The sequence below is a fragment of the Acanthisitta chloris genome, unplaced genomic scaffold (assembly GCF_000695815.1).
Source record: "Acanthisitta chloris isolate BGI_N310 unplaced genomic scaffold, ASM69581v1 scaffold13944, whole genome shotgun sequence".
Lineage (NCBI taxonomy): Eukaryota > Metazoa > Chordata > Aves > Passeriformes > Acanthisittidae > Acanthisitta > Acanthisitta chloris.
Window position 1 is genome coordinate 1 of NW_008671079.1, and position 12902 is coordinate 12902.

The 12902-nt window shown below is 43.7% G+C and overlaps 2 protein-coding genes across 2 annotated transcripts in view; one reads left to right on the forward strand and one right to left on the reverse strand.

The window, feature by feature from the left end:
- Nucleotides 1-1627: 1627 nt before the first annotated feature.
- ARL1 (ADP-ribosylation factor-like 1) lies at nucleotides 1628-5658 on the forward strand. Its single transcript, XM_009073959.1, has 5 exons — nucleotides 1628-1766; nucleotides 3061-3142; nucleotides 4114-4225; nucleotides 4902-5080; nucleotides 5276-5658. The coding sequence occupies exons 1-5, from the start codon at nucleotides 1676-1678 to the stop codon at nucleotides 5304-5306; spliced, it is 495 nt and encodes a 164-aa protein (XP_009072207.1). The 5' UTR covers nucleotides 1628-1675; the 3' UTR covers nucleotides 5307-5658.
- Nucleotides 5659-6118: 460 nt separating this feature from the next.
- Nucleotides 6119-12902, reverse strand: part of UTP20 (UTP20, small subunit (SSU) processome component, homolog (yeast)) — a gene marked incomplete at its 5' end in the record, with an annotated part of 62537 nt that continues 55753 nt past the window's right edge. The window contains 7 exons of the mRNA XM_009073960.1: nucleotides 6119-6533; nucleotides 6897-7042; nucleotides 8491-8617; nucleotides 9288-9548; nucleotides 10270-10341; nucleotides 10656-10855; nucleotides 12022-12154. Coding sequence (XP_009072208.1) covers nucleotides 6378-6533; nucleotides 6897-7042; nucleotides 8491-8617; nucleotides 9288-9548; nucleotides 10270-10341; nucleotides 10656-10855; nucleotides 12022-12154 — 1095 coding nt within the window. The remainder of the gene's footprint in view (nucleotides 6534-6896; nucleotides 7043-8490; nucleotides 8618-9287; nucleotides 9549-10269; nucleotides 10342-10655; nucleotides 10856-12021; nucleotides 12155-12902) is intronic.

A 12902-nucleotide genomic window follows, 5' to 3' on the forward strand; every position in this document is an offset into this window, starting at 1 on the left:
TGGGGCAGAGATCCGGTCGCTTTCTGCCCCCGCGGCCTGTCAGGACGGAGCTCTGGCTCGGCGCTGCAGAGCGCGGGTGACAGCAGCAGCGATGAGGTTTTGTGGAGTAGGAACTGGAGGGAATGGCGAGAGGCCCCGAGTGCGAGGGTGAAGTGACTGGCCTGAACCTGCTCTGTTGCAGGTGGCGTTTGGGCAGAGTTTTAGTGTGTACGTACTAGGAGGATATGAAAAGTGGGAACGAGAGGTGTGTGGCGGTGAGTGAAGTCACTGTCAGAGAGGAAAGAGCTTATCAAATTTAGGCCTCCACGGATCCAGTAGTAACCTTCTGCTTGTGACGGTTCTACTGAAACACCTTTCTCGGGCTCGGTTCTGTTAAGGTTATTTGCCTGTCACAGCACTGTGCACACTGGCAGCAGATGGCCCCTCACACCTTCTCCTGGTGCCCAGGTCTGCAGTGTGCGTGGCTTCTGTGGTGGAATGGGTTCAGGAGAACTAAAGCAACTTGTTAGCACCCTGAATTCCTTACACAGAAGTGTGTTGTCCTCTCCTTTCCCTGGAAAGGTATCACAGATGCCTACACAGACAGTAATTTTTATCAGCCTGCAAATAGTCCCTAATTTGTCTCTGATAAATATATCAGTATGATTAGTGATTCTAGTTTGTTGGGTGTTTCATGACGTTTTGTAGTGTTCAAGTGGATTTACAAAGTAATTATTTAGCATTAGATATATTTGTTACAAAAACCAATGGAAAAAGAACTTTAGTGTTCTGTGATTAATGGCATAAATCAGATACTAGCCTGGCCACATGCATTCATGGAACACAATATATGTGAGGGCAAGCCAGTTTTGAAAAAAGAAATAAAAGGTCATTTAAAGTCAGCTCCCAGACTTCTCTGTAATGTCATGTGCTTGATTTAGTGCAGCTTCTCAGTTTGTAACAGACTGATTTAACGTGTACCTATTGACTTACACTTGATTTTAAGAAAAAAGAAGTGGATGATTCTGTATAGGACTATAAAAATCTTCTGATGCTGAATTCTTTGAAGCTTCAGCATGCCCTTGTAGAGTCTCCGGCACTGAAGGGACAGAGTCTGGTACAAAAAAGGTGGCTCAGATTTTGGCAAATTGAGAGAAAAGGAAAACAAAAATGTAGCCACAATGAGGAAGCTTGGTGCTGCTGCAACTTGATTTTGCTGGATTGGTCTGCCAAAAAATAGCATAAACCAGGAAGATACAATGTGGTTCAGCACAAGCTATCTGGGCAACAACCTGAACTTGTCCGTTTTCACTGGAGAAAAGAAACTGCTTGTCCATAGACTCATAGAATCATCAAGGTTGGAGGAGACCTCTGAGATCATAAAGTCCAACCGTTAACCTGTCACAGCTGTAACCCCTAAACCATATCCTCCAGTGTCAGATCCAGTTGCCTCATAAACACTTCCAGGGGTGGTGACTCCACCACCTCCCTGGGCACCCTATTCCAGTGCCTAACCGTGTAAGAAATTAGGTCAATTTCATTTTGTTTTTGTTTGATCTCACTTGTTGCCTGCTGAGCTGAGTCTATCTGCATTTCCATATCCTCCACATTGCTGACATGGAAGCATCTTTCTCTTCTGCTTTTTGTAGGGGGCTTTTTCTCCACCATCTTTTCCAGTTTGTTTGGAACTCGAGAGATGAGGATTCTTATCCTGGGACTGGACGGAGCAGGAAAAACAACCATTCTCTACAGGTTACAAGTTGGAGAAGTTGTTACCACCATTCCGAGTAAGTGGTCAGTTCTGGAGTGAGAATGTATTTGTAGCCTGTGATTTGCCTGTAGCCCTAACACAAACTTTGTCAGCTGAACTTACTACATGTTTCCTTCATAAAAGGACCTTATGTTGTGGGAACCTTGCCCTGTTTTATTTAAGAACTTATTTGCATAACAGTGTTACAAAGGAGTATTTTATGCTGCCCTGTAAAATGCAAACACAACTGACCTTAAGATTGTTAGCATGATTTGGCAGGTGTTTTGTGCTAGGTCAGTGTTCAGTGGATGGTGACTGTGGACTGTATCATTCTTTTGTTTCCAGATACAGCTGTTAAGTGAGTCATACTTCTGTCGTTTATCTTTTTTTACAAGGGGCTTCATTTTATTACATAAACACTTAAACAAGTGTTAAACACAGCGAAAAAGAAAGGAGGTGGTTTAACATTACTTTCTGTAGAAGAGGTAACAAAACTCAATGTGAGGTCTCATGGGAGATGATGCTGATTTTAAAAAAATATACCTGACTTCACCAATTGTTGTAGGATTTGTGTAACCACAGCCACCTACTGCAAACACCTGATGTGTGTGCTGAGTGGTCTGGCCAGGATCACTCTGTGTGACATGAGGGACAAGGGATGCTTGACTTCTGAGTCCCTGTCATGTCTCTTGCATTTTTCCTGAATCTGACTTTGGTCCAGTCTGGCTTACCTTAGAAACCAGCAGTTTGTGCCGTAATCCATTTGCCCAAGGGTTTTCTTATTTCAGCCTCCATCAACTTTCAGCAGTCTGCACCCACCATTCACTTCTCTGTGCTGTGTTCTCTGGGCTGGCAGGAAAAGGAGTGACATATGTGATGTGCTGCAGCCTTGTTGCCATCTTCCAGACATCACAGTGTCAAGTCCTCTGTTGAGAAGTTGCTTCTGATGAGAGCACAGACCTTGTGTGGACATGAAGGACACATTCCTTTAGTGTCTATTGCTGTCAGTTGTGTACTTGGTTATCAGAGCAGGCCACTTCCTTAACCCTTGTGCAATTTCTTTTGGTGATTTCAAGCACACTTCTGTTGATTTTTAACCACCTTAGCATTTGTTACAAATCTCTACAACACGATTACAACGTGGTTTTATTGCTCAAACGTTACTGCATTATTTTCAGCCATGTTTGTCGGGGTAACTGCAAAGGGCGTGAGCTTTGTTATGAAGCTGCTGAGAATTTTCAGGCCTGAAAATCTTAGACTAAGTGCTATATTGTTCTTCATAAAAACAAAGAAAAATCACCAACAGTGAAACTGTCTAACCTTTTTTTCAGCCATTGGCTTCAATGTTGAGACAGTGACATACAAGAATCTGAAATTTCAAGTTTGGGACCTGGGAGGACAGACAAGCATAAGGTAATAGATAAACAAAGATAGAATTTCCTCTAAAAAGTGCCAAGTTCTTGGAATTCTCATAGGTGGCACTTCGTAAAATTGGTTAAGTTTTAAAACCAGCCCATTGTCAGGAGAGCACGTTCATCTGATGGAATTCAATTTGTAAAACTTGTGATGCACTACAGATTGGAAAGAAGCAGCAAATGTTTTCATTTGTATATAGTTTTGCTTTGAAAAACAAATTTATTAGTGTAATAGGTGACTGAGCAGCATTCTGAGAAAGAGAGTGAAGTAGGTGACAGAAACCCCAAAAGATACTTAAGTATTCTTAAGAATGTAAATGTAGGAAGTTGGGTTTAGGTCTAGACAGTAATTTTTTAGCAAGCTTTACAAATTTTGTAATGAGTCATTCTGTGCATTCTGTGATCTCTTCACTACCCCTGTGTGATCCTTTCATGATTCCTCTTTCAGTGCTCAGTAAGGTGCTGTTAGTAAGCTACAGATTCTTTCCCTTTTAGTCTCAGTAGGGTAATTCAGAAAAAGCTGCTTTCTTTTGACCCTTGCTAATTACTTGCCTGTATGAATTAGTCACTTGAGATTGCTCCATTTATCCTCCTTCAGTGATCATAATGATTACCTATGGCCGAAGCTTGTGTGTTTAAACTTTGTTGGTTTCCCTGTCCCTCAGTTATGGACCTGATGTCCTGTAGGCTGATTCCCAAATAAATCTATCCCCAGCATTTCTGTCCTGCTTTTTTTTTTTTTCCTTCTGATTGGTTGGGTTTTTTTGTAGTTTGTTGGTGTGTTTTTTTGTTCTGCCTTGGAGAGTATTGGCACTGTCTGTTCCTTTTTGTAGTCTCTTCTTACTTGCCTCCTGGGACCTTTCACCCCAGAGACAGTTTTTACTTCCTCTGGGTAATATGCATTTGATTACCTACAAAGCACTGCTAAACATGCAGATTATACGACTGGAACTTCTCTTTCTTCTGCAGGCCATATTGGCGGTGTTACTATTCGAACACAGACGCAGTCATTTATGTCGTGGACAGCTGTGACCGAGACAGAATTGGCACTTCAAAATCAGAGCTTGTTGCTATGTTAGAGGTAAGAAAACAAGAGTGACAGAACAGAAACTGAGAATGGAAAATTTGATTCAGTGAATCAAGTGAAGCTGAACTTCACTTGTGAAACTTCAGCCCCTGCAACACTTGTGACTGAGAGAAAAGCTCTAAAGGCACTGCAGATATTTCACAGGTTGTGCAGCTCTGCTGAGCAGGTAGTTATGTGTAGCCTTGTGGTCGTATGAAAATTTACCTGCCTGCAAGGACAGCAGCTCAGTACTGCAGTGGTGGCAAAATTAGGTGCAGAAGGATTAACAGTAATTACTATTTTACTACATTTTGAAGCTGAAGAACATAGGCAGTCAGGGTAATATAAGTAAGATGAATTGAGTAAAACTTTGTTCCCCTTTTCCCCCCCCTCAAAATTCCTGCAGGCTCTTTGAGATGCCTTCCTAAACCCAACTACCTGCCTGTTTCATGATTTAACAGGTAGGACTGGCCATGTTTTGAAATTGCTCCTATGTGATATTGTGCTGGAATCTTAAACAAACACCATTCTGTCACTGGAGAATTTTCTAAAAACCAAAAATCAGGAAACAAAAATCACTTGAGAGCTGCTGAAGTTTTTTTTTCATTATGTAGGTTTTCTCTGCTGAAATAAATTTAGTGGAAGTCTTTGCAACAACTTCCATGATTCCCTTTTTTATTTTTTTTTTTAGGAAGAAGAGTTGAAGAAAGCCATTTTGGTGGTGTTTGCAAACAAACAGGACATGGAACAGGCCATGACTCCCACAGAAATGGCAAATGCCCTTGGTTTACCAGCTCTGAAGGACCGAAAATGGCAGATATTCAAAACCTCTGCAACTAAAGGCACAGGCCTTGATGAAGCAATGGAGTGGTGAGTAACAGTCTAAATATGCTTCATTCATAGGCTTCATTTTACAGGTTTGGGTTTTGTTTGGGTTTTTTTAAGACCAAATCTGTGGAAAGTCTGATACAACAGACAAGAATCCACATGAGAGGAATGTGAGTGGGTGTCTCCTGAAAGTACTTCAGCATAATTGAAATGACTTTTCAGTGACTTTTTTCCTAGGTTGGTGGAGGCCTTGAAGAGCAGGCAGTGATAGAAAACTGGCGACTGCAAGGAAGTTTCAGCTATATCATCGAGCATCTCCCTTTCTGCAGTTAAGTGTTTTCAGGCTACAGATACCTGTAAATAGGACAGCTCTGAGTTTGACTCCTGTAACGTGGATGCCTCTCGTGAATTGTAAAACTGAACCAAGTGAATGTCTGTGTACATTATGATACTCCATTTCTTTCTGTTTCAAGAATGTACTTATGTTAATTTGTATGAAAGTCTTACTGGCTGGGAAAGTGGTTTTTTTTTTCTCATCCCTCCTCCCTCCTCTGGTGGCTCTGAGTGGCCAGCATATTGGTGTACTAGAACACTAATAAAACCTGGAACTGTCAGCTATACTCAGAGGTGTGTTGCTTGCTAAAGGCTGTTTGCTTACAGAAACAAGTCTGAACTGCTGCCAGGTCTAGCAGTCACAGAGCAGTATACCTAACACCTAAAGAGATTTCCTTAAGCTGATGTTATACTTCATAATCCTTCAGTGTAGACAGTTACCATGAAGTACAGTAACTGAGTACAAGTAGTGTTACCTCTGGCTGCTAACATACCACTGAGATACTGAAAGGAAAATAAATGTCATCAGTAGACACCTACTGCCCTGATGTGCCAGGGCTGTAATTTGAATTTAACTTCCACCTCCATGAGCTGTTATTCCTGTACTCTGTCAGCTTAGCCAGGAGTGATGTGGTAAGCAGCTCAGTACAGTTGCAGAAACTGAAAGACAAATCTAAGTGGGGAGGCAGACTTTTCCACCCAGGACCAGGATGCTCATGGGCACGAAGGCAGTCATCACAGGACCCATTTCTTACAAATGAAGCAAAATTTAATATAAAACATCATGGCTGCTGCCCATTCAACTGTACATGCTCTGGTAAATATACAGGTTTTAGAAAAAAAATAAAATCAAAAAGGTCTTATTTAACATCCTAGATGGAAAAGAGGACATGAAAAAATACTAATACGTACAATTAAAATATGTAAATACTTTTTTTAACAGTGATTAGTTCTTTAGGTCAGTATTACTCTTCATAAATTAATCCTTCAGGAAGGAAAAGCTTTTTCATTCCACCATTGCTAAATCTTTCAGTGCATGACTTCGACGTCTCTTGGCCTTGTACATAGGGCGCAAGGATTCTATTTTTCTTTTCCTGGTTTCTGCTTTATTCCTATGTCTCTTCAGCTTCTTCCTTGCAGCAATGTCAGGATTTGCTACAGTCTGGGGAAAAACAGTATTTGTTGTTATGACAACAGTTGCTGTAAACATCAGGTACTTCCTAAGGAACTGGTGGCTGTTAAAGACAACGTATGGGTGTTCTTAGGCTCCTCAGAACTTAGGGTATTTGGGCTGCTCTCCCCAGGTTTAACCACTGCTCCTCAGGTAAGCAGGAAAGCATCGCTGTCAGCCAGAACCTGCCCAAGAGGCTCATCATAAAGAGCTTCTTGTAAAGGTTCAGTAATGAAACGATGAAACTGTCCTAATTCAGGATGAAGTTCTTCCTCAAACTCCCCTTCCTGGGCAGCTCTCAAGCCTTTAGAGAAGTCCCATTTCTTTTTCCCAGAAGAGAAAGTAGAATCTTACCTGCAAAGCCCTCTGCTTTTTCCTCATTGCTCTCTTCTGGCTGGCCTGTTTCTGCACAGCAGAAAAGGCAAGCGAAAACATCTCCAGTCCAACTAACTTCTTGAGAAGTTCTATGATTTCCTGGGAAAGGTTCTTCAGTGTTGGATCTATTAAAACAATTGACTTACTTAATCTTTTCAGCATATGGAATGAAAGCCAAGAGCACAGTATGGATTCCCCTTTAATAAAGGACGACTGCAATGATTCACCTTGCCCAGTACACTGTAGAGACCAGTGCCTGTGATACCTGCTGGTTCTTTCACCAGCTTTCACAGAGAACCACAGGTTCATGCCAGCAAAAAAATAAAAAATAAAAATCACACTTCAGCCCCAATAGGGGCTGACTTAACTGTCTGAATCACTAGTTAGTGACAATATATTAGCTACAATCACTGGGGGGAAAAAAAAAAGATATTGGGGGGGGAAAGGCTACAAAGAGAGTGGAGCAAATGCTTCCCTCAGCCATCCAAGTGATCTCTCTTCCAACTGCTTGTACAGCTTCCAGAGAAGCTTGTGTAAGCTGCTTGTGTCACAACATGTGAAAAAACATCTCTGCAGTTACTCTGAAAAATCATTTGAAGGCTTCTGGTTCTGAGTGGACAGAGAAAGCAAAAAGTTGATCTTTATCCACTCACAATAGTGTCAATCTCAACAATGTCTTTTCCAAGTCTCTTACTTGCTTAGCTAAAAACCAAACAGGAGCCAAGGCAGCTGTTCCTGACCTAGAACACTGCTACTGACCTCCTCCACGGGTTTTCAGTTCCTTTGTATTCTGTGTGAGATGTGGGCACACAGTGCTACACTGAATTTTCATGGCATATACAAACCAAAGAATTAATGAAACCTTTTTGCTTTGTTACCTGTTTTTTGTCTTGACATTGGATTTTGCTTGATTTAACACATTTTCATGAACAGTCTAAACAGCAGTCTCTTGCTCTTAAGCAAAGAGGCTCATGCTCAGTGGGAAGTTGGTTTTGTCTTTCTCACACTGGACTTGACTTCTTAAGACCTTTCAATAAACACAGATCTCCACGGAGAAACAAGTCAGAGAGGATCTGACGGCACAGAGTGACCTGGACTCATTCAGGAGAAAGGAGAAGTTCTGTGCCCAGTTCCATAGTTGCACACCAGCCTGCACACCCCACGTTACTTTCAGTCACAGTGCACACGTGCCACGCACTGCAGGTCATTTTCTATACTTCCAAAGGGGGAGCAACAGCCTTTTCCTGGCTTCCTTGAGACCCATGCTCTGTTCCCCTCCTCAGCAAGGACTCTATGAGTCTTGCCACCTTGAGTACTACTTTTCCCACTACACCACATGCTTTGAGCTTTGCCCACTTGCACGCAGGAACCTGCTCAACTTTGTTCCAGTCTTTGAACATGCAGACTGTTGTTCCAGCTGACATATACCCTCCACCTTTCCTGGTATTTTAGTTACCAAGTCAGTGAAATTCACTATGTTATCAATGCCTCAAGAAGGAAAGGAACGACAGGCAGTGTTTGTGCTGAGGCACAGCTCTGAAGCACTCTCCTCTTTGCAAGGGAAATCACTTACCTTGCTCTGCATAGTTGCTGTTCAGCTCCCTGTACAGAGGGGTGAGAATGGTTGGAAGGTAGGGCTTGATCCTGTCTTTCCCCAGATCCACTGAGATTGCTCCCAGGAACTTAAAGATGCAGCTTCTCTGAAAATTAAGTGTGTGACACAAAGTAAGGAAGGTTGGAAGGAAACTGCCCAACTGACCTGCTACAAGAGTGCTGTGCATCACTGTTCAACATACAAGGTGTTGTTTGAGACACCTGAGTGGGAAACTCACTGCTGTTACAAGGCCTTACTGCATCCAAGTACAGCCTTTAGCTGAGGCACAACCCCATGGGATCTGTAAACGTGACCTATGACTCCATAGGGTTGGCAGCTGTTAACACTTTGAACAGGCTTATTCTCCTCACTGTCCTGAATAGTGACAAGCAGCTGAAGACATGAAAGCTCAACCTCTCTGCCTGATGCTCTCCCACACCTTTCCCTTCTCCTAGCACATAACTCCATACTGCCCCTGCCTGCACAAACCTAGTGCTCTCCAGCTTTCAAAGCAATGCTCTGTCCCCTTCAGCTTGATGCCTTGGGGTTTTACCACTCTTCTACCACCCCACAAGAAGGCTGGAAGCATCAGCAAGAAGCAGACTGGCACAAGCCTTTCCTGAGAATCCCAAACTGAAATGCTTCTTTCTTCAGCACCTACTAATCCTCACTTCAGTGCCAGCTCACAGCTGGTCCCTCAAAAGCAAAGAGCCAGAGCAGCACTCTCCTGTAGAAGTGCCTATCATCAAAAGCAGTGGGTCTACCCCTGTGCTTACCTTTAAAGGGACCTTAGGGGTGTATGCTGCTTCTCGCTTTGCCATGAGAGAGAGCTTCTTCATTAACCACAGCAGGGTGGCTGGCTGCCCCTTCTCTTCTGTGTCCTCTTTTTCTCCCTCCCCTTGAGCAGAAATATCTTTCTCATCTGAGGCCTCCTGCTCTTCCACTTCACAGCTGAGTTTTTCTGCCTCTTCACCTTCTTCTGTGGCAGGGGCTAGCAAGTAAATAACTTTGGCCACAAAAAGCAAGTTCTTTATAACCTGAAGCGTGAAAACAGAGGAGTCAGTCCCTGTGGTCTCCCTCACTGTTAGCATCAGGGCCTGTAAGAGCCAAGGTTTGATCTGAAAGAGAAACCTGCCAACCCAGGATGCTGTAATGGCTTCCCCCACTGCCAGGTGAGCCACGTGACAGAGCAGGCTGCTCCTATCAGGAAGGCCCACCCCAATATCCTCCTGCAGTATGGGAGGGTCTCTCCCCATGAGCTACTTCTGGCAGCAGCTGGTTCTCTACAAAATCTCTGACCAGGTTCACAGTGGAGTCAGACCTTCAAGCAACAGCATAAATCTGGACTAAACACTCCCAGCAAACAGCCAGGGCTCCAGTGCAAGTGTAGGGACCCATCACCAGAGATCTAGATCCTTGCTCCAGGATGTCTGGGCCAGAACTTGTCCAGTCTGGGCTGCAGAGCAAAACTCACCCTGACAGAAGAGGCCCCAGTCCTGCTCTGCCTGGTGCCTCCCCTTTCTGTCCCTGCTACCCCTCAAGCAGGCTGACACCATAAGTGGGACTTCCTGGGTGCTTATGAGGCTCACAGCCGCTCAGATGCCCTCAGGACAGAGTAGCCTCTCCTGCACTGTGTTATCTGCCCTGAGCCACTACCACCCAGCAGAGCTGCTGTCCTGACTAGGACATAACACCCCCTCCATGGGCCAGAGCCTGCTCTGTGCCCTCCTGCAGCTCCAGACCTGTTCCTGCTCTTACCTGCTCACCCAGAGACACGTCCAGAAACTTGGACTGCAGCTGATGGCAGAACGCAAACACGAGTTCCTTCATCTGGGGAGAGAAAAAAGGAGATGGAAATGACTCCATTAAAGGGAGCTGGCAGCAGAAGCTCAAAGCAGTATTTTGCAGTCACCAAAGGCAGTTCCCAGGGAAGACCAAAGGATCAGCTCAACACAACTTCTGCCTACATCTTACAGTCTAGAGGGGAATCTTTGTGCTGCTGAGAATAAGACCCCAGAGCAGCCCGCTCCCTGCAGCAGAGACACCTCCTCAAATCCTTGAGTGATCAGGATTAGGCAGTGGACAAGCTACTAAAAAAAGAACTATAAATGGCAAGCAGAGTGGAGTATTACAGTCATCATTACCTTTTTGTCCAGTTCAGCAGTCAAGAAGACTGTGGATGCACACAGGTCTGCTGGTGTATTTTTACTCTTTCCTGACTTTGTTTCCCTCCACTTGTTGACAAGATCTTCTGGCTTATAAGATGCAAACAACAAGCCAAAGATCTCAGTGGCTGTCAGCCAGACCCAGCTATGAGGATACCACAGGTGAGACTGGACATGACCTAGGGGAAAGAAAGCTTCTTTCAGCACAGGATTTGGTCCAGTGAGAACAGAAATAGAACCAGATCGCTCTAAGAATGACCACAGCACATACTACAGTAAAAAGTAAATTGTGCTCATCTGCTCAGAACACAATCAAAGACTTTTTAGCAACTTGATCCAGACAAAGCAGAGTGCAGCAAAAAGCTACAGGTAACCAAACATCCCCACAGTGACCTGCTTGAGTGCACCCACAGCACTTCCAAACCTCCAAAGATGGGGCCATTGCTGAAAAGTGATGGCAGTTGGACAGGAAAAGTAGGCACAGCACAAAAAAAGACATTTGCTCTGCTCCTGTCTGACAAGTCATGTTTCTATAGCAACAATGGTCCCCTCAGGGCCTTAGCACATCTGCCCATGATGTCTGGGGACTGGCTGCTGTGAGACTCATGTCAGCTGGCCCTGCAGTGGATGGTCACACCAAACCCCTGGAGAGAGGCTGAGGATGCTTCAGAGAAGAGATGGAGCTGCTCATCTGTCTTGCCTCTGTCCAAACTGCCCATCAAGCAATCCAGGATTTACAGTGGCTATGTCCTATCTCCCTAAAGGCACCTGGCAGGCTGAACTCTTCCAGGACACTGACTATCCAGGATCCAGATCTTCTGATTGAAGCAAATGAGGCAATTAAAAACAAGGCAAGAAAATGCCAATAAACCAGCCTGATAATGTATATGATCACTCGCAGGGAAATTGCTTGAACTAAATAACCTCCAGGCCTTCACATCCTGGCAGACACACAGTATTTACAGCACTATTACCACGTGTCATCACTTGCTAGCTGGTATGTATGATCTCATCAAGAAAATCTCATCTTCCCAGGAGACTCAATGTTTTCATCCAAGAGGATGTAATTATGGTCAAACATGCAATAGTTTTCAACTATTTGCTCTCAGAGTAATAGAAAGTACTTCCCAGCAACTGAGACAGAGGGTGTCTTGTTTACATCAACCATGTAATCTTCTCCATTAGCAGCTTCTCTTTCACTGCCCAATAACTGCTGTGTGTTAGCATTTTGCAGCATGCAAAACTTGTATGACAACGTTCAGTTGTTTATATTAGGGTGTGAAAAACCACAGGGCACACCAAGAATCTTCCTTCTGACACAGCCCTAATAACTCCTGATACTCACCCCAGATACTGCTCACAACATCACTGTTCTTGGTTAATTGGATCAAGTTGCACCCTGTGATTAGCTTTGTTACCAGCACAAGAAAACTGAATAGCAGCCTATCCGCAGCCTTCTCCTCCTCCTCTTCAGTTATCTAATAAAAACAGCAAGTCAAGAAACATGCTTATAAAAACCTGAAGACAGTGCTTATTAACCCTTTCTAGATACATTTCAGATCAATCCTCCAAAAAACAGAAGACTGACTCATACCCAATTCCCAAAATAAACAGAAAAGAAGCAGCTCCACTGAAGCTTTTCCTCTGGAGACAATCTCTGCAGGAGATTGTTATTAGAACTATTCCTCTTGTTTTTCATACAGATGTTACAAACTGCTGGGTTTCTAAATGCAAGCAATTACACACTGTGTATATCGTTTATGTCTATCCATGTATTTGTGTGGATTTGATTCTCATCATTAGAGCCAAGCTAAGTGCAGATTTGCCTGTATCACCTGGGAAGCCCCAGGTTGTTATAACAACACTCTGTGTGCTATTTTAATAAGTCACCTTCAGTGACAGCTCAGTCCCAAGCCATGCACTCCTGACCTGCAATGCTTACACAAACTAGCAGACATTTCCCACACTGCAAGGAGCAATATATCTGCTGGTTACACTGTATGGTTGTAGGCTCAGGCCAGGTGGCTTTGTGAAGTTCCTTTTCTCCTTGTGCTCTGACATAAGACATCAAATTTGGGCTTACAGGCAAAAGAAATGTGGTTCCGGTCAGTGAGGTCCCCTTCAGGAAAAATGAGTGTTTTGTGTCTTTCCTCAGTCCCAAACAGTAAGCCCAACTGTTAAATCCTTCCTACATGTCTTCCCTTTTTCCATTTTCTTAATTCTCTT